This window comes from Chrysochloris asiatica, unplaced genomic scaffold (genome assembly GCF_000296735.1).
Source record: "Chrysochloris asiatica unplaced genomic scaffold, ChrAsi1.0 scaffold00012, whole genome shotgun sequence".
Classification (NCBI taxonomy): domain Eukaryota; kingdom Metazoa; phylum Chordata; class Mammalia; order Afrosoricida; family Chrysochloridae; genus Chrysochloris; species Chrysochloris asiatica.
The window spans coordinates 31,673,498-31,694,707 of NW_006408530.1; the positions used below are offsets into that span (position 1 = coordinate 31,673,498).

General features: G+C 37.0%; 1 protein-coding gene across 3 annotated transcripts in view; it reads right to left on the reverse strand.

The window, feature by feature from the left end:
* The window catches only part of R3HDM1 (R3H domain containing 1), a 229,680-nt gene that overhangs the window by 100,821 nt on the left and 107,649 nt on the right, over positions 1-21,210 (reverse strand). For 2 of the 3 annotated variants that reach the window (XM_006834580.1, XM_006834581.1), the window contains exons 2-3: positions 7,869-7,980; positions 6,205-6,283 (exon numbers count right to left, since the gene is read on the reverse strand). In XM_006834580.1, the coding sequence (XP_006834643.1) occupies positions 6,205-6,283; positions 7,869-7,980 (191 nt within the window). Of the gene's footprint in view, positions 1-6,204; positions 6,284-7,868; positions 7,981-13,456; positions 13,547-13,992; positions 14,035-21,210 lie in introns of all 3 variants that reach the window. The other variant, XM_006834579.1, reaches the window with a different exon arrangement.

Below are 21,210 nucleotides of genomic sequence, written 5' to 3' on the forward strand. Positions count from 1 at the left end.
AACTATCCTGTGTCTAATCCCTGCCCTGTGCTCCACCTTCCCCTCCCTCCCTCACCCACCCCCAACATCCCAATAATAACAAAGACTCTCCCCCACCCCCCTTTAGTATGGGTTCTTTCCCTTAGTCTTTTATAGCAGTGGTCCTATGTAGTATTTCTCTTTTTCCCACCTACTTTTTATACACTGTTTCATAGAATGTTGCCTTTGTCATTCATCTCATCTCTCTCGTCAGTCCCATTCTTTACAAGCTCCAATTCCACAGATGATTCCTGAATCTGTACTCCAGTCTGCTGCATTTATTTAAAAGTCCCAACAGACCTATCTCCTGGGTGCCCTATGAGCACCTCAAACTATACTTCAATTTTAACAGAACACTCTCATTTCACTCAGGCTTCCTCCATTTTTCTGGTTAGTAAGGCTATCTGTCAGCCCAGCCAGAAATCTAATAATCATCTGTCCCATTCTTTTGTCCCATTCAGTATCTTTCCACCAGCAAATAATGATCATTAAGTTCTATCGTTTTTGTTAAATGCCATCAAGGTTATTCTGACTCACAGCAGTGTGACTCACAGTGACCCTGTGGCACAGGGTTTCCGAAGAGCAGCTGGTGGGTTTGAACTGCCAACCCTGTGGTTCACAGTCCAGTGTTGGTCCTACAGCGCCATACCAGGAGTCCAAATAGGGCATTACCCTAATTAAAATTCTGCACGTACTCTTCAGTTTATTAACACACTCAATATTACTCACCAGATGCAATATTAGCATTTCAGGTAAGAGAAGTTCCTACGTACATTTTTGTCCTGCATGTCTTTAAACTATCTGGCTTTCAAATTAGTCCTCCACACTCATGGCAATAATCAAAATTTCCTCCACACATTTCCTCACTAACCTAGTTGTTAGTACTATCCTGAGTTAAGAACAAGTGGGTGTGATTTGTCTTTTGCACCTCACTTCCACAGCTTCCCATGACTTTCCAGAATCCCGTGTCACAAATAAGACTCTCAGCTAGATCTAGAGTGTGCAACGTCACCTTTGCTTGACTATGACACTTCTCTGTACAGGCAGATCCCAGTGAACAACAGTTACTCCACTTCTCCCCTGTGGTTCTTATTTCCAGTCCACTCTCCATCCCATCCCTTGTCAATTTTGTCTTTGGGTGACTGGGGCCCTTTTGATCTTGAATGGATGACCATTCCATGGTGAACATACTTTACTAGTGTTGTTTCCCCTATATACCTACCTACTGCTAGACTCAAAGTTATAACATAAGGTTGAGTTCTGTTCCAGACCTAAAGGGTGGTTGATGGTCAAAGTATCGGGTTCACCTAGTATCTTTCTGACCAATAAACCTACTATTTATTTTGTAATTTTGAATTTTGTTCTACATTTTCTGATAGTCTATCCAGGACCTTCTGATGTGATCCCTGTGAGAGCAGTTAGTGGTGGTAACTGGGGGCTCTCTAGTTCTTTTGGTCTCAGAGTCGGTGACTGATGTTCACATGTTCCACTGGACTCACTGAGTATAAGCATCTTCAATTTTCATCACTCTTCTTTCTTCCACACATGGAGAAACTAATAGTTCTGGCCTTACATGGCCACAGATGAGCTTTTTTAGATCCCAGCTGCTACTCACAAAAGTTGTCTTTGTGGACTATGTTATGTCAACTGATCATGATGTGACACTATGTCTTACTAATGCTTTTATCTACAGCACTTAGAAAAATACTTGGTACATTGGAGATGCTCTAAAAATATCGTCCAATAGACTAATGACTTAATCTTTCTGTTGGAACCACTGAGAAATAAACTTGAAATGGAAAACAAGGAAACTATGCAGTTTCCTAACTTTTCCTTCATTCCATACTTATAATACTTCAGCTTCTATTACAAGGAAATCACTTTTCATTTCAGAGGCTCTCCCTTTGGGGTTTATGCTAAATGTAAGACAGAAAATCAAGGTGGTATATAAAATACAGTAACTCCTGAAGACAAAGAGAAGGAATCTTGAAACAAGACTGGACACGGGATAAGTCCCAGTGAGGCTGAAAGAGAGCTGTCCGTGCTATCTTCCATGTGCACATACCTAGTGAAATTGTCTTATTTCAATGTATATTAAATAGCTGGCACTCTGGGAAGCTACCATCTAGAAGATGGGTTCTTACCCGGATGTCTTTAACCCCATGAAAGTGCTAGAAGTTAAGGATCTGTGATATATATATATAAATATATATTTTTTTTAATTAAATGTTTTTATTTTGCATTGAGTGAAAGTTTACAGGGCACATCATCAGCTTCACATTCAACCATTCATATAGCTTGTTTCATTACATTGATTATTATCCCCGCCACATATCATCAGTTTACAGTGTTTCTCTCTATCCTCTTTAGCTTTTTTTTTTTTTTTTTGGAGGGGGGGGGGGGACTTGGCTTATTGGAATTTACAGTCTCGGCTTTTAGGGAAGGTTTTTACATTTGTCTGTGGATATCCAGGGCTCATGTATGAGATTACTAACAAGCATTACTGAATAATCAGATGAGGGACAGTTTGCTATGTCTACTAGGTGGCTAGAGTCTGATCCTCAGAGCCTATGGTTTGGACGGTCAACAACGCTTGGGCCCACAGGGGCTTGGCCTCCTGACCGGGTCTGTGCTGTCTGCATCTGAGTCCTCCTTATTTATTGATTGTTTAAGGGACGCTGCCTGTCTTAGGTGGTCAGTGCGAATTCCTCAGTCTTACCAGTCATTGAGACTCATTGCAGCATGGCAATGTCTCTGTCCCAAGTAGCCGAGGTTCCACGTGATCCTTACCCGTCTCTGGCCACATGTCCAGCATAAACAGCCGCCATCCGAGGAAGGCAGGGAAGGAGGAGATCAGCTGGGGACCCCATGCGCCCGACGTTGCCGGCCCACCACCTGCTCTAAGGTGACCAAGCAGGATCACTATGCTGAGGTTCAATCCAGTTCTTAGGGGATCTTGTTCTCTAGCATGGGTAGCAAATGGGTAGCCACTCAGTGTTCACTTTGAGAATTACTTATATCATAAATTTGAGCATGTAGCTGATGAATATCCCCAGACAAGTGTATATTGTTCCACAACCTCCTAAAATGCTGTTGGATTAAGTTCCAATTAATTTCTGGGTTACTGAAAGATAACACAAATCTACTTATACCTTGGGTAACCTTAGCTGGGAGTGTAGTCTGGATATATTGGGTCTTATTTCCCTTAAGCGGTCTTCCTTTCTCTAAAGCATTTAGCCTGTTTTGTGAGCCTTTGTCCATTTACTCTCAGATCATATGTGTGATATATTTTGTAAAATATTATGTGAGATATTTTGTAGATAAGACTTTGTGTGGTAAGAATGCCTCACAGAGGACAGTGACCTGCCAAAAAGTTAAAAGAACATCTCATCTAAGCTTCTGGCAAAACATAGGATTGCACAATTATTTTAATCTATCCACATATAGTCAGCTAATCTTTGACAAAAGGTCAAAACACACTACATGGGAAAGTGATAGTCTCTTCAATAAACTGTGCAGTCAAAACTGGAAACCCATTCACAGAAGAATGAAACAAGACCATATCTCATACTATATACAAAAACAAACTAAATGTGGATTACAGATCTAAATGTAAAACCTAGAACTATCAGATCACCAATGAAAAAATAGGAACAAACTTAAGGGCTCTGATGCATGGCATAAATATACTATTAAGCATTAATAAAATAATTCACAAACAGCACTAGACAAAATAGATGACTGGGCCCTGATGTGGTGCTGTGGGTTAATGTGCTGGACTGGGAGGTCGGTTTGAACCAGAAAGTTGGTGGTTCAAGCTCACCAGCTGCTCCTCAGAAACCCTATATAGGGTTGCTATGAGTCAGAACTGACTCGACGGCACTTAATAACAACAACAAATGTACATTAAAGATTTTGCTAAAAGAGTAAAAAGGGAGCCCAAAGACTGGGAAAACTTTTTTTTGCAACATAGTGGTTACATAGTTTAGCATAGTGGTTACGAATGGGGCTGTGAACTGCAAGGTCAGCAGTTCGAAACTACCAGCCGTTCTGTGGGAGAAAGATGAGGCTTTCTGCTCCCGTAAAGATGTACAGCTTCGGAAACCCTGTACAGGGTCGCTATGAGTCGCAACCGACTCCACGGCATAGAACCACCACCATAACAACTCGACAAGAAAAAGACAATCCAATGAAAAATTGGGCACAAGAAATTAATAGACAATTCATCAAAGAAGATATTCAGGCAGTCAACAAATTTATGAAGAAATATTCACAATCAATAGCCATTGTTGTCAGGTGCCAGTGAGTCAGTTCCAACTCACAGTGACACTATGCACAACAGAACGAAACACTGCCTGGTCCTGCGCCAACTTCACAATCGTTGCTATGCTTAAGCCCATTGCTAATGCCACTGTGCCAAGACATTAGAGGGATGCAAATCATAACAACAATGAAGTATAATCTCACACCAGCATTAATAAAAAAGTTCAAAGAAACAGAAAACAATAAATGCTGGTGGGACTGTAAAATGAGGAAAACAGTGTGGCGCTTCCTCAGAAAGCTGAAAATATGACTCAGCAATCCCTCTACTTGGTATATATCCACAAGAAATAAGACCTAGAACAAGAGTAGATATACGCACACTGATGTGTTCAATGCAGCACTATTCACGATAGCAAAAAGATGGAGACAGTCATCAACAAAAGAGTACAGAAACAAACTTTGGTAAATAACACAATGGAATACTAAGCAACGTTAAAGAATAATGACGACTCTTCGAAGCACTTCATAGCATGGATGAACTTGGAGGATTATGCTGAGTGAAATTAGTCAATCACAAAAGGGCAAATATTATATGAGACCACTATTGTAAAAACTCAGTAAAAGGTTTTCATCGTAAAAGAAACATTCTTTGAAGGCTACCGGGGTGGAAGGGAAGGGAGAGTAAATCATTGGTTAGAGGACAGACACATTTAAATAGGGTTGATGGGGAGGACAATATACAAGTAGGAGGGCAATATATAAGATGGAGGTTAGCAAAAGATAAGTGAAGATACAGGAAGGTACGTATGGGCTAAAGGAATTAGAGGTAAACTGGGATATATGAATAACCTTGGAACAACAGTGTTCTGTGTATAGATCCATGGACGGACACGGGCTGCATGGGTATGGGAGAAAGAGTGGGATATATATATACACATACATACATATATAAATAGCCTACAAACATATGAGAGTTTGAACGAGGGTATTTGCACATTGGTAACCACAGGGAGGAAGCGGGACAAACAACTGTTGTTGCATGGAAAGGATTATAATCATAGCGATGAAACAAAGTATATGATTTGTTGAATGTAAAATGATGATCTTGCCTGTATACCTTCATTCAATTCACACAAAAAATTTAGAGAAAAAAAAAAATCTGAGTTGAAAATTTATGAACTCAGCAAGATGAAGTGAGTAATTTTGTAGTAACTAAATTAAAAAAACTCTGTAAATGAATACACTAAGTTCTTATTTGTTTGAGTGCCTTGTAATGTGATATATATGAGGGGACTTGAAAAAAGTTCATGGAAAACTCCACTATCTTTTAATTCCATTTGTCCATGAACTTACTGAACCCCCTTGTTTATATATAAATATGTATCTCCCAACCTCCCTCATGACTACTGATATCTCCCTGTCTCAAAGAGCCTAAATATGTTGATGACTCTTTACTAACCAAAATTCCTACAGAGACTAGAATTGCCTTTACAACACGGTGACAAGCATAATGCATGAAATAACAACAACAAATATATACATGTGCATAGAGTATACCAACAACTTTAAGAAAACGAAAATGTTTCTGGTGTAGTTCAAGTATCTGCAATTTTACTGCTTGCTAATATTCTAATTCAGTAATACACACACACACACACACACACACACACACACACACACACACACACATATATATATATATATATATATAAATAAACAAAATTACAGTATTCTAAGAAGAATGTTTGTATACATGTGCATGTAGTATACCAACAACTTCTTAACTCTAAGAAAACAAAAATGTTTCTGGTATATTTCAAGTATCAGCAATCTTACTGCTTGCTAATATTCTAATTCAGTAATTATATAAATATAACAAAATTATAGTATTCTAAGAAGAATGTTTATAAATTAAATTTTTACCTGGGATTGTTTTTTAATGTGTTTACTAAAAATTCATGTAGATCTATGCCAGTTGAATCAGTGTATTCTTGACTGGAATCTAAAGGAAAAAAAAAACCACAAAACACAAAAACCCTGTATAAACTTGCTTGAAAACAAATCTCTTTCTCATTTACATATGATGTCTATTTTCTATAAAACAAGATGCCCCATACTAGAAAAAATTTGATAAGGGAATTAATGATGAAATCAGAAGACCACGATTCTTATTCTCATAAAATGTACCCAAAAAAGTGGGTTTACAGAGCTGCACGCACATGCACATTGAACAAACAACTAATCTTTCACATGTGCCAGTTCAATATTCTGAATTCTTTATTTCTGAATTTAAGATACTTGAGTCTTTTAAAATACTCATTGTTTTAACAATCCTCTTGTTAAAAAAGCCTCAGGTGAAAATTTCCAAGTAACTTGACAATTAACCACATTTTAGCAAATTAAGACAGTTTTGTTGTTAAGTGCCATTGAGTTGGGTCCGACTCATAGCGACCCTATATAGGGGTTTCCGAGAAGCGGTTGGTGAGTTTGAAGCTCCAAGATTGAGGTTTAAACTGAATTTTGGTCTAATGCCTACAGCGCCACACCAGGACTCCAAGACAGTTTAGATATGATATGAATACAAAAGGGAGACAATAATTTGGAGGGAAACAGAAATTTTAGTTCTGAAAAGATTTATGTATTTAGATTTTTTTTTTAATACATTTAATTTGTTCCCATGAACTACAACATATTTATGTTGTTTATAGTATTGGATCACAGGATTTAAACAGTATTTTCTGTCAACCTACGATGCCAGGTGATGGTGAAGACTTTTGAAAAATTCTTTGATTCTGAAGCACACAGCAGCAGCTTTTCTTTACCCATAAGGAATTAAAGAGCAATGATACATTTAGCAAGGCGCCTGAGCGGCACAAGCGATTTGTAATTGGCTGTTAACGGAAACGTAGTGGCTTGAACCCACTAACAACAGCTCTGTGGAAGAAAAGGCCTGACCAACTGTTTCCATAGAAATTACAGCCAAAGGAAACTCAATGGACTGGTTCTTCTCAGTTAACACATGAGGTTGCAGGTCAGGATAACAATAAATATTTTTAATTGCATCAACTACTTTTAGTGATTATTGTTGTTAACTGTTGTTGAATTGGTTCCGACTCATAGCAACCTGTATCGGATTTCCAAGGATCCAGTGATGGGCTTTAACCACCGACCTTGCAGTTCAAACTGGTCTTGTAGTCTAGTACATTAACCCACAGTAACACACCAGAACATCGGTTTTAGTGATTACAGTAAATCAACATGAAACAGATTAACAAGGGATCAAGATTGCTATTATCATCGGTGACTCTGGCATGTGTTGCAGGCTTTATAACATTTTTTTGCTGAAGCACTTTACTGATATTCAGAACTGTGTTATGATATTTTATATAGATGACTACTTAAGGATCTACTCTGTACCACTTAAAATATAGATATACAAACACTGCACAGGATAGCTAAGAGTTGGAACCGACTCGAGGGCACTTAACAACAACAACAACGGGTAAAGAATGGAATTACTGGCAACGAAACGAAAACTTTCTTTTTGAAAAAAACAAACAAACAAAAAACAGAAATATATTACAAACCTCTTGATAACATTTTTCTGGGCAATTTATCACTGGCTTTTTCTTTTTCTGTTTCATCTTTTGAGGGCTTCTCTTTTTCAAATGATTGTGTTAACTGGATCTGAATTTTCTCCTGTTAAAAAGCAGAATCACATTATTCAATGAAAATATAAACTGATTCATCTAATATCACATGGTTATATTTCTGAGAAATACAAAACCGTACAGAGGAAAAAGGTAAAGAATTTTTATTTCATCTAGTTAATTTCTTCAAACTAGAAGACAATTAAAAAATATCTTACCACTCTTATCATATTCTTCCTAGAAAATGTTAAATCAATGTGCTTACTTGAACATATCAGTTGAAACATCCTTAGAATTCCTTTACAGGAAATGTTTTCTGTAATAGTTTAAATGTATCTATTTGTAAACCTCGGAAGGAACAGAACCAAGACGGCAACCTGTTTTTGTGATAAAGATTCCACAAGCCAAACAAAAGCAAGATACTTATCATCAATAAATAACCATGAGTATCGACTCAATTACTAAAAGAACACATTGATTATCTGTTATAATACCACATCCCTTCATTTCCTTGCCAGGTAAAATTACATTTAAAAATAATTCCACAACAAATACACACGACATTATAACCTATTTGAGATTTACATGCTACTGTTCCTCCTTCAGCTACTGCAGAGCTGTTTTAGAGAGGTTTCAAACAACATTATTTTCCTTCCAGATATACAATGTTTAATTATAAAGCAACCATAGTTCTATAGACTGTCAAGGAGAACGAATTCTAGATTTTATTTTAAAAGACAATGTCACTGAATATAATTTTATGTCCTCCAAAATTACTGAAAATTAATCCATAAATTGAAAAGGAAAAAAAAAAATCTATTTAGGCAAAGTTATAAAGGAAGTAAGAATATTATTCAGACCATTTCTACTACTGATAGATTAAAACATATGGTGTTCTCTACTGACTAAAAGAATCAATCTGACAATTACGTATCTTTTCTGGGTGGTGGTGGTGATAGGGGCAATAAATTAGATTCAAAGGGATATAAGTGGCAGAACTCTGAAAGTTGCAACCAACAGGATTTCTATTCAGAGTTTTTTCTACATCATTTGTTTCAAAATGATTTTTTGGCAAAATTTAAGATCAAATAATCTTTTTCTGCTGTAGGATTGCTGACTGCTACTTCCATGTTTTTTCAACACTGCCTTCAATTCCAGTTCAGTTCCAATTTGTGATCAGAATATAAGACAAATGCTATGCCATTACAATTTTTATTAGAATGTTGAACGTTTTGCATTAGGTCCTCCCTTGTCTGGCTTACCAAAGACACTGGCAATGTCATCAATTCACCAGTCAGTACACCATTTGTCTCATTATTATTCCATTTCTATTTTCCTCATTCTTTTAATAATTATAAAGCAAACACTTAAAAAGAAGTCCCAGAAATATTTTTCATGAGTAGAACACTTAGTTTTTGTGACTTATCGTTTGCATTCTTGTCGCTCAAGGACAATCTTATTGAACCCAGGGTGGGAGAGTATGTCTACATTATCTCTTCTTAGCTCTGGTAGCATAGCGGTTACGAATCGGGCTGCTGCTAACCTCAGTGTTGTCAGTTCGGAACTACTAGCTGTTTCAAGGGAGAAAAGATAAGGCTTTCTGCTCCCGTAAAGATTTGCAGCCTTGGGAACCCTGTACAGTGTCGCTATGAGTCGGAACCGACTTCAAGGCCCATATCCACCAGATCTTTACTATCAAGGCAGTTTAAATGACTATTTCATTTCTAAATTATCCTTCCATAAAGTCCTCAAATCTACACTTTCTCTCTTTTCCTATTAAAAATGGCAAACAAATAAAATTCCAGATATTAGTCTATGTTCCATGGGATTTCCAAGGCTGTAATCTTTATGGAGAAATGACCCGATGGCACTTAACAGCAACAGCAATCGTTATGGAAGCAAACTGCCACATCTTTTTCCCTCTGACCTTTTAGTTAGCAGCCAAATGCTTTAATCACAGTTACATCATGGTTCCTTATCATCTTACTGTTGTTGTTAAGTTCCTTTCAGTAGGTTCGTAAGGACTGTATAGGGTTTCCAAGAAGCAGCAGCTGGACTTGAGCCACCAACTTTGTGGGTAACGGTTCCGTGCTTTATCCTACATTGCCACAACAGGACTCTGTCATTGTATCAGTAGTGGTTGTGTGTCACTGAGTCTGTTCCGGCTCACAGTAATCCTGTGTATTTGTGAGGCTGTAAGTCTTTACAGTAGCAGAAAGCTTCATCATTCTCCCACAGAGAATCTGGTAGACTAGAGCTGCTAACCTTGTGGTTAGCAGTCCAACACACAACAAACTATGTCACCAGAACTCATTAGGAGGAACTGTATTTTAAGACTGTACTGGCTTTGTCTTCATTTGGAACTGAGGTCTTGTTTTCAGTAGAAAGCAAATGAGAACTATTTTCAATGCCTGAGTCCTTATACCAAAACTCTTGTGATTATAAATAACTGGAATGACAGGAACATCTCCACAGGAAGCTGGAAATCTTTTACTCTTCACTCTGTCACTGACATCGATTATTGAGGTCACTTTCTTCTCATAAGCTCTCATCAGACACAAGTGGCATTTATCTTTTAATTGTCTTTCACTCTTTTGAATAATGAATTTTATACCAGATTAATTCCTCAAAAATTACATTCTGAAACAAGCAAATTAGTTGGAAAGTGTCTCTACCCTCAAGGTTTAGATACAAGAACATTTCATGAGAAATCATTTATTTTCCTGTTCCTATTCTGGGGCCACTTAGTTAACTCAAGGCTTGAAAAAACTTTTCTACTAAGTAGGATGTGTTTTGTTCTGAGAAGTAAAAATGGGTTATTATTCAAAAATTTTTTTAAAAACCCAAGGGAAACTCTTTGAGAAAGAATTATGTGGAATAAATTAATTGTAGCACAATGAGTCTGTTAATTATCGAGATAACTATTGGACTGTAAACACAAAAATTATCTTTCATCTATAATGTAAATACTAATAATACACACCTTCAGATCCTGGTATCAAATAATTTGCTCCCAAATAAATTTTCACTAGCCACACCCACCCTTAACATATTTCAGAAAAAATTATACTGAATGAAATTAAAGATGAATTACAGTTTTTCTTAAAAAGGGATGTACTTCCCCTGCCTTAATAGTCTTATGAATGGCTGACTCATCTCATTTCCTCCACCTCCCTGGACTAAGTACTATTTTATGAGGCTAATCTCACCATCTGGTATAACATTTTTGGTCTGCAGATGCAAAGACAGGAAATTTCAAAAAACATGCTGAACTGCCTTACCATTGCCCCTTGATTAGGTATATTTATTATTCTGATATATAAAACAGATTAAAATTGCTATTTCAAAAACACAATTTTACTATGTTGTTGTTGTTGTTGTGAGGTGCCATCGAGTCGGAACCGACTCATAGCGACCCCATGCACAGCAGAGCGAAACAATGTTCGATCCTGGGCCAACCTCACCACCGCTGCCACCCCCGAGTCCATCAATGATGCCACCTGGCCGATCCATCTCGTTGGAGGTCTTCCTCTTTTTCTCTGACCCTCCACCCTACCCAGCATGACATCCTTCTCCAACGATTGTTTCCTCCGGACTACATGTCCAAAGTAGGAGAGACGAAGCTTAGCCATCCTGGCCTATATTTTACTATATTTTCTTAAAATCTTTCTTAAAGCCTATCATAACTCTTTAGTGTCATCAACAACGCAAGTCAAAAGACTAGCATTTGAAAATGTTTTCCAGGCAGTTGTTGTTGCTATCAAGTTGGATCTGATTCAAAGTGACCCAGTATAGGGTTCTTGAAGCTGTAAATCTTTGCAGGAAAAGAAAGCTTATTTTTCTCCCATGGAGTGGCTGGTGGGCTTGAACTGCTGACCTCGTGGTTCACAGTCCAGTGCTTAATAGTACTTAGTAAATTATTCCTAACTCTATTTCTGTTCTTTGCAGAAATAGAGATTATTTTACAGTTGAAATATCTCTATTTTTATATAATAAACATTGTTGTCGTTAAGTGCTGCCTAGTCAGTTCTGATCCATAGCGACCCTGTACAGGGTTTCCAAATAGCAGAACTCTCTCTCTCTCTCTATATATATATATATATAGCTATATAGCCAACATATACCTATATAGGTAAAAAAATTATAAAATATCACAAAGTTTTAATCTTATTATTCCTGATACTTGAACAAATTGAAAAGGAAATAGATATTTAACTAGTTTTCAATGATAACAAATAACCTATTTAAAAACCTTTCTCTACTTGTACTTTTGGAAATTACATTTTGTCTCATGTCATTGATTATAATCCCCAAAATGTAACATCACTTATCCAACTTTCTCCCTATGTTTTCTGTTTCTTTTCCCTTAACCAATCTAAACTTTGTCCTTGTGTAAATGTTGCCCTTTTGATCTCAAATGGGCAATTATTTTAAGGTATGCAATTTAATAAATGTCAGTTACACAATTACCAAATGTACTACTGACATTTATTAAGCCAAACCAAATCTCCTGCCTTAGAGTAGATTAGGACTCAGAGTGACCCTTCGGGACAGAGCAGAACTGGCCCATAGACTTTCCATGGCTCTCAATCTTTACAGAAGTTGACATCTTTCTTCTGTAGAGTGGCTGGTGAGTGAAAACCACTGACCTTTTGGTTAACAGCCCAAAGATTAATCAACTGTGCCACCAGGGTTCCTTTGACATTAACTGGGGGTAGGAGGGTATTGAGGTTGTACAACAAGTCACAGCCTCTTTTTTCCTTTACCCACCAGGAATCCTGGTGTTGCTAACCATAAGCTGACCATTAGGTTTATGGTTCAAACCCATCAGTTGCTCTTTGGAAACCCTATACAAGGTCACTATGAGTTGGAACTGATTCAAAGACACCTAACAACAAGTTTAATAAAATAAAATAAGCCACTAATATCTTGATAGGAGGGGCCAAGAACACATAACGCATAAATATTCAACTGTGGCATGCCATAAAGATCTAGCAATAGCTAAGACCAACAGAAAAATATGTATATAAAGTTACAGTATTGAAAAGAAGATGAAAGGCAAACTGAACTGTCAACTTGAGTTTCAAATGCTCTATGTTTGACACAACCACTATGCGAGAAACTTGTACAATTTAAAAATAAAAGAACAGATTTCATCACAACTACATACTCCGGAAGTATTATATTAACACAGCATAACTTTGCAATAATAATTTTTAATTCTCTTAAAGTCACATTCTCAGATAAGTATATGATCCCCCAAATTTTTCCAGAAGAGGAGTTATTGTGCTCGAAGCCTTAGACTGAAGCGATGAGGCTTTTCCAACTTTTCATCTGTATCTTGGGATGTCAAAAATCATCAAACCAGTTCTCATGAAGTAAAACAAAACAAAGTGCACATACACATAGGCCTCTGATTCAACCTAATGAAAAATATTTTTCAGGAACTATGTTATTCCACCATGTTTTGAAATAACTTAAAAAAAAAAGTTTTGTTTAATTTGCCTTTTTTCTTTATTTTTTACCTGGTTCTCCTGTGATATGTCTGCTGCAGGGAGTGGTGGAGACTCTTCACATACTGCAAGGCTCCGAACTAGCTTTAACTTTGAGCTTGACTAAAGAGAAGTATTTAAAATTAACACTACATTTCAGAAACCTAGGGCATAACCAAAAGCTTCCTAGAGAGTTCGTATTAAAGTAGATGAGATGTGCAAGCTAAATATATCACTAAACACCACTAAATTCCTTTGTTAAGAGGCAACACAAACGCTTGCAGTTTTGAAAATCTGAGCAATATCAAGAATGGGAATAATTCCAATTTCAAAACCCAAGGAATGGTGAGAAAGCTTTTTCTCTACAGATAATGACCATCAAAGATACAAAAGCAATGCACAAAAGCAACTATGCAAGACAAAAACCCCAAATAAAAGAAAATAAGCTTTCTTCCCCAAACAAAATATGACAAAACTAAACCGAATGTGCAGTGCTATGTGAAAACAAAGATTCAGCGAGCATGAAGGAAGGCCTTTGGCATGCCAGCACACCAAAATATTTACTATACCTTAGACCTTTTTCCTGTCTGTCCAAATGACTGCAATGGCCGCTGAATATACAAGAAAAATTTGTATTAAATTTTATATTGAAACAGAGAATTGTGTCTTAATTCATAAACCTAAATGACAGAGATATTAACTGTGCACAAAGTACCGCAAGATAAGAAATTCAAGTTGGTTTCAGTCTAAGGGAATTGATTCTTCCCAAATCACACTTGCAGAAAATTCTCTGAAATCCTTCTGTGAGTTGGTATTTTTCTTTTATGTTAACTAATGGCCACAATTCCAGTATTAATTGAGTCAAATGGAATTTTAATGGTAACTTCTTAGACTGTTGTTGTTTCTAAGTGCTGTTGAGTCGATTCTGACCCATAGCGACCCTGTATAGGGTTGCCATGGAGCAGCTGGTGAGCTTGAACCACCAACCTTGCAGTTCAAACGACTTTGCAGTCTGATGTATTAGCCCACAACGCCACAGATAGCAGCAAATTAAAATAATCCTTTTCAGTATTTTAAAACACATAACAGCATAGCCAATCTCAGAAAGATCGCTGACAAACAACTCAGGAATTTTAAGTAGCTGTGCTCAGAAAAGTCCCAAACTTAGTTAAAAAGAATTTGTCACATGCACACTGAGTCCACTGAGCCTTTTCAGCACTCTATGAAGTACACCACCAGTTTCTTAGTGTTGGAAGCTTATTCACCAGGTATTGAGTAAGGCAATGCAGCAGACATGAAGATAACAGGGCAGAGCTCCAATATGTATGTTAAGCATGGCTGACAGGTCATCAGTCAAATGACTGGGGAACCCACTGAGATGTACTAACTATGGTATGTGACACCAGGCTTTGGTTTGGGAAACCAGCTGAAAATTCTGTGAATCAGAGCCAGACGGGCTTTAATTACTCTTAACCTTCCTCCCATCTTCCTCAAACCTACCTCTCCAAACCCAAACAGGGTCCAAAGAGGGTCCAGGTGTCTACTGTTCATAATTACTAAAACCAGTGTGCCAATGTGGAATCAAATCTAATACAAAGTCATTAATATCTACGCTAGTACACTTTACATAAGGATGAAGAAAGCCACTACTTCATTCTGACAGCTCTCCAAAGTACTCCTGATAGAACCAAGAGTCAAGAGTTTATGATACCCAGTGTGACCAGGCCCCTAATTCCAGTCTAAAATTCATAAAGGATAAGAGGCATTGCATTCTTAGGATTTTGTCTATGGATTACTCAAACTACAAAGAGAAAAAAAAAGGAAATAAGAAAAAAGTAAAGCCACATGATTTTCCATTTCTTATAGAGAAGAAAATGGTGTGCACAAATACTGCCTAAGAACTCAGGTATGTTAGTACTGCCTTCTCTATGTACTCGCTCTAATTTGTTCACAAGGGTCTCTAACTGTCTATAAGTAAATCACATCTCAAAACAGAAATACAGAAGTGAAACTACCATCGAGTCAGGGCTCACAGGGAAAATTGGTGGAAAGCAGCAACACATGAGTACTAGAAAACAGCATAGGACTCAGTAAGGCCTAGAAGAGCAAAAGGGGAAGGAACCTGTGACCTCCTCCTTGATTTACTGTCACCTTCTGCTTAAATTAAATGTCTTGCAAGTCTATTAACAATGGTACAAAATTTTTTCTAGGAAATTTTTTTTAAAGTGATGATTAATTGACAAAGTAAAGACTGTAAGTTTGCAAAAGGGTTGGCTTTAAATTTCTGGTTTTGCTTCTTACTAGCTGGTAGCCACCTTGGCCACATTAATTCAGTGTGTTCTTACCTGTATAAAAGTTTATACTATTTATACTAATTTACAGGTTCTTCAAAAGACTCAATAAACAAGTAGATTTAAAAAAACAATAATAATCAAATACTACTTATAGCAGGCAAAATTCTAAGATGGTCTCACAAGACTGCTAGTTCCTTTTTATGTAATCAAACACTAATCTCAGCAATTCTGTGAAGAGTGTTTGCAACTGTAAGTAAAATCCCAAAGCAGTGGATACTAAAATACAGAGATGATCTGGGTGGGTCTGACCTAACAGGTGAGCTCTTTAAAAGCATTTTCCCCTGGCTGGGAGAAAGAGCACATGAAAAGGAATGTGTGTATATTCTAGGAGTAGAGAATGGCCCCTGGAGGAAGTCAACAAAAAGACATGGGCCTCCCACCTATCACTACAAGGAACTGAATTTTGCCAACCAGTAGGAGAGTTGAAGCAGATTCTTCCCCAAAGTTACTAGAGTTTGGCTTTGTGAAGCCCTAAGCAAAGACGACTCAGCTTCAAGCTGCAGAACTGCTGACACACTGAACGGTGAGATGACAAATGGCTATTGTTTTAAGCCCCTCCATTTTCCATAATTTGATACGCAGCAATAGAAAACCAATATGCTGTGACATAAGTGGCCTATAAAGTACAAAAGTGGCATAGTTCAAGAATTTATTTCATTTCAAACAGCAAAGAACTGAAATTACATAATGTAATTACAGAAAACCTGCATATACATACACAACAACAAAGCAGAAAAACTAAGTTCCTTTTATTAAAATAAGGAAACTTTGTTTCATATGTTTGACAGCTAGATTTGGCTTTAAATAGGAATTCTCAAAATTTCACATCATTATTTTCAAGATTTCATTATATAAAGCGGTTTCCCTTGAGGTTGTATATCTTTACAAGAGCAGAAAGCCTCATCTTTCTCACCTGGACTGGCTTTCTCACCTGGTAGTTTTGAACCACTGATGCTTGACGTTAGCAACCCAACTCGTAATCAAAAGGCTACCAGAACTCCTTAAAACTGAGGTATAGGACAATAAAACAAACAAAAACCCCTGAGATTTTAATTATGAATGGTAAAGATTTTAAATTACAAGAAAATGTACACTGATTTTCACTATACTGTCCTATAGATCAACTTCAAGGTCAAAGAAAAACAAAACAAAGTCAACTTAAAACCAAGAGGTGATATATAGGTTTTGTTTTCCAGTAATTCTTTAATTATGTCTCTTTTAAGCTCATAATTTCAGTAATTTTCTTTGCATCTCTTTGTAGTGCCAAGGATACGTTAGATTTGTTTAAGGTTTCTTAAATGTAAAAGGAAAAAAGGAAAGAACTAAAGTAATGAAATCATAGGTACTTCTAAGAAAGAACAGAAATATTTAAGAGCTATACTGTGTGTTAGTAAAAAAAAGCAACCTGCCAGCCTAATAATCTCTCATTTAAAAAGAAATCTGACTTATTTTAAAAGGGGGATCATTTTTCATCTGTAATTCTTAATTGTATGACCAGAATAAAGTATAATAATTGAAGTCTTTCAATTAAGGCTTTTAATATGCCTTGAAAAGCCTACTAGGTAATAGGAAAGATGAATGGTAATAATTTTGGAGAAGATGATAAACTTGTTAGATTTCTAGCTAAAGGTCAGAAACAGTAGAAACAACAAAGGCCAGACTGCTAATTTCCATCAAAATAACAGAATACAGCAAACTTTTCTGAGGTAAGAGTTGAAATTTAAAAATCAGTCAGCCAACACATCAGTAAGTGGTTTGTACCATTTCACCCTTTGGACTGTAGACACTCGGTTTAAAAATCCAAAGGCTAAAGGAATAGTCCCTGGAGAAAGTAATACATCATTGTTAAGAGTAAATGACAATAAAGGTTCTCCCCATTCTACTGATGACATGTATGAAAATGATCTAAGAAAGTAAAACTGAATGTAAACACATTTTTAAATCCAGAGTTATGGTTAATAACTTCTTTAAATACATCATAGCAAAGTAATGTAAAAGGCAAGTTCAATAGAGAATCAAATCCTAGAATTAATTCTAAAAAGTGTTCTACAGAAATATTAATAAAAGACACAAAAACCCCATCTTACATACAAGAACCTAATAAAAATAATTATATTGTTTTGAAACATATAGTAACATGTTAAAAAAGTTTTGATATATTTTACTCTTAGAAAAATCTATTTTGCATGATAATAAAGGAATAAATATGAGAAGTCATAAAGCTATGCTACAGATATTAATTAGTAACAACTATGATGATTGAAGTTCTGGCGTGGCCCTGTAGGATAAGCACTGGATCATAAGGTCAGTCTGAACTTCAAGGTTGGAGGTTCAAACTCACCAGCCATCCTTGGAAAGCCTATACACGGTCACCAATGTGTTGGAATCAACTTGATGGTACTTAACAATAATAACTAACAAAGATGATGATTATACAAGGGTAAATCAAAACGTACTGTTAGTAGAGTTCCAGTTCATACACGCATGAGTTTATTCCAAAGAAAACATGTTTAAATATGAATCAGATCACTGCATAGTTGCAGACACGATCTCTCAATAGTATACTTGTCTTAGTCTCCAATTACAGAAAATAAGGTCCAATTACAACAGTGGCTTCCAGGGGATCTGATGGGCCAGTTAAATAAGGGTGGCTTAGATATGACATCTGCTTTTTGGAATTCCCAAGGGGTAATAGTAATAGATTTTCTTAAAGGACACAGCATGATCACAGGGGCTTACTATGAAGAAGTTTTATGAAAACTAAAAACTGCATTGCTAAGACAATGCCAGGAAAGTTGTGCTGAGAAATTGTCTTCCGTCACCTGCACCAGCTCATTCTTCAAGAATAGCACGTGCTGCCTTATGAGTTTCATTGTGAAAGTTTACCCGATCCAGTTTATAGCCCACATATGGCCCCTTCAAACTTTTTTGTTTCCCAAACTCAAGAGGAGTACTGGTGTGGCACTGTAGGATAAGCATTGGGCTGCTAACCACAAGACTGGCGGTTCACACTCACGAGCCACTCCTTGGAAACCCTCTGCAGGGTCACTATGATTTGGAATTGACTCCATGGCACTTAACAACAACAACAAAAATCGAAGAACACTGAAAAGGAAAAGGATTTCAGTCTCTCAAAGATACACAAACTACCATTTTGATGTCGTGCACTCAGGCACAAAGGACTCCGGGTTAACATGGCCCAACCTATTTAATAAGTCATTTGGCAGAGGGCATTGTTTGGACTACTCTGAAATTTCTTTTTGATTGTGTGCATATATCCATGTATCCAAACAAACATCCCTGGATGAAGCATTTGTCAGGTATAAAGCTTGACTACAAAAAAAAAAAAACAGAAAAAGGTTGAGTTTGGAATTTCAATAAGCAAACAATACAAAACTATTGATTTTATATTAGAAAATAAACAACTGAAAAAAATGCAGATTTACCCTAAATTTAATCTGAAGTTTACCTCTGAGAAAAATCAAGCAAAAATAAGTTACAAACAGGAAATCAAATCAAGCAATTTGTTTCTTTTAAGATGTTAAAGATCAGGGTTACTAAGTCCAACAAGACTTAGTTCAAACATCTCTGCTTGAAACCCTTTCATGTAAACACAATACTTGATGCATAATGTTGTTGTTAAGTGCTGTCGAGTTGGTTCCAACCCATAGCGACCTGGTATAGGGTTTCCAAGGAGCAGCTGGTGAGCTTGAACCACTGACCTTGCAGTTCAAACGGCTTTGCAGTCTGGCACAGTGCCACACCAGGACTCCTTGGTCAAGCAGAGATAGGGCCATTTAATTCTGCTAGTGTGATTCTCTTTCTACTCTAAAATTGTTAGTTGACTTTTATTCAGAGTTTTTGTTTTGCAGTATTCTTTTATAGAGCCTTTGGGATTACACTCCTAACCATCAGACTTTTACTCTAAGGTAGTTCAAATAGTCTATGTAATTTCATGTGAAGAAGTTACTTCCCCATATTATCACCATGGAACTTTTCTGAAGTGTTCATTACAGTCTAGAAATCTTTTAACTGTGCAAGGGGTTTGTGTTTAGTAACTTTTATACTGTTACACACTGTTCCTGTGGAGATTTGAGGTATTTTGTAGACTTTCTATGATTTTGAAATATCTGTAAGATTGGAATTACTCAGTGTCAGATTTCTAAATCCAGAAAAATACTTTTTTGCAGTCTGATGCATTCGCCCAGCATAATGCTGTTGTTGTTAAGTGCCAGTGAGTTGATACCGACCCACAGCGACCCTGTATAGGGTTTCAAATGAGCAGCTGGTGAGCTTGAACCACTGACTTTGCAGTTCAAACAACTTTGCAGTCTGACGCATTAGCCCGCAGCGCCACACTAGGGCTCTAGCCCAGAATAATAGTGGGCCATAAAGGGAGCACAGTGGCTCCGAAGAGGAACACAAATGGAGCACTGGACTGGGAACCACAAGATCGGCAGTTCAAGACCATCAGCTGCTCTGTGGGAGGAAAGGTGAGATTTGCTGCTCCTGCAAAGGTTAGTTTTGGAAACCCTATACCGACAAGGTTAGTTTTTGGAAACCCTATACAGACAAGGTCACTGTGAGTCAGAACCAACTCAACAGCACTTAAAAATAACAACAATAAAAAGGTTTCTACAGAGTTTTAAGGAAGCAGCAATATACTTCCACCTAAAATTTACTTACTGTTTCTAAATGAAAAAAATTCTATGGGGATTGTTTTAAAAAGAAAAAAAAAAAAAAAAAGATTGGAAATGAATGAAATACATCCTCCTCTGGGAAGGTATATAGTTATCTTTTCCTAAATCACTTTATTATTTTTAACTTTTTATTGTGAACTGGGTGAAAGTTTACAGAGCAGATCCCTTTTCCATTCAGTAATTCATACACTTTATTTTCATTTCATTGACCGCAATTCCCACAAGGCAACATCACGTATCCCACTTCCTCTGTGTTTCCTGGTTCCTTTCCTCCTTCTTTCCTAACCCTTCTAAGCTTTGTCCTTGGGTAAATGCTGCTCTCTTTGGCCTCGAATAATTAAGTATTCTTAAGGTGAATGTACCTCCACAGTGTTACAGTTTTGCCTGGTGAGTTCAGTACCAGACTTGATGACTAAAGGCCCTCATCTCAGGGGTTCACTCTCTGTATCTGACCACTAAGCCTAATATTTTTTATGAATTTGAGTTTTGGTCCACATTTTTCTCCCACTCTATCCATGACCTTCTAATGTGATGCCTTTCAGAGCAGTTGGTAGGGGCTGTTGTTTTTGTTAAGTGCCATTGAGTAGGTTCTGACTTAGAGCAACCTGGTATAGGGCTTTGGAGGCTTTTTAAAATTTATGCAGGTGCAGAAGGCCTCATCTTTCTCACATGGGGCAGCTGGTGGTTTCAAAGCAAGGACCTTGTGGTTCTCAGTCCAGTGCTTGTTGTAAGG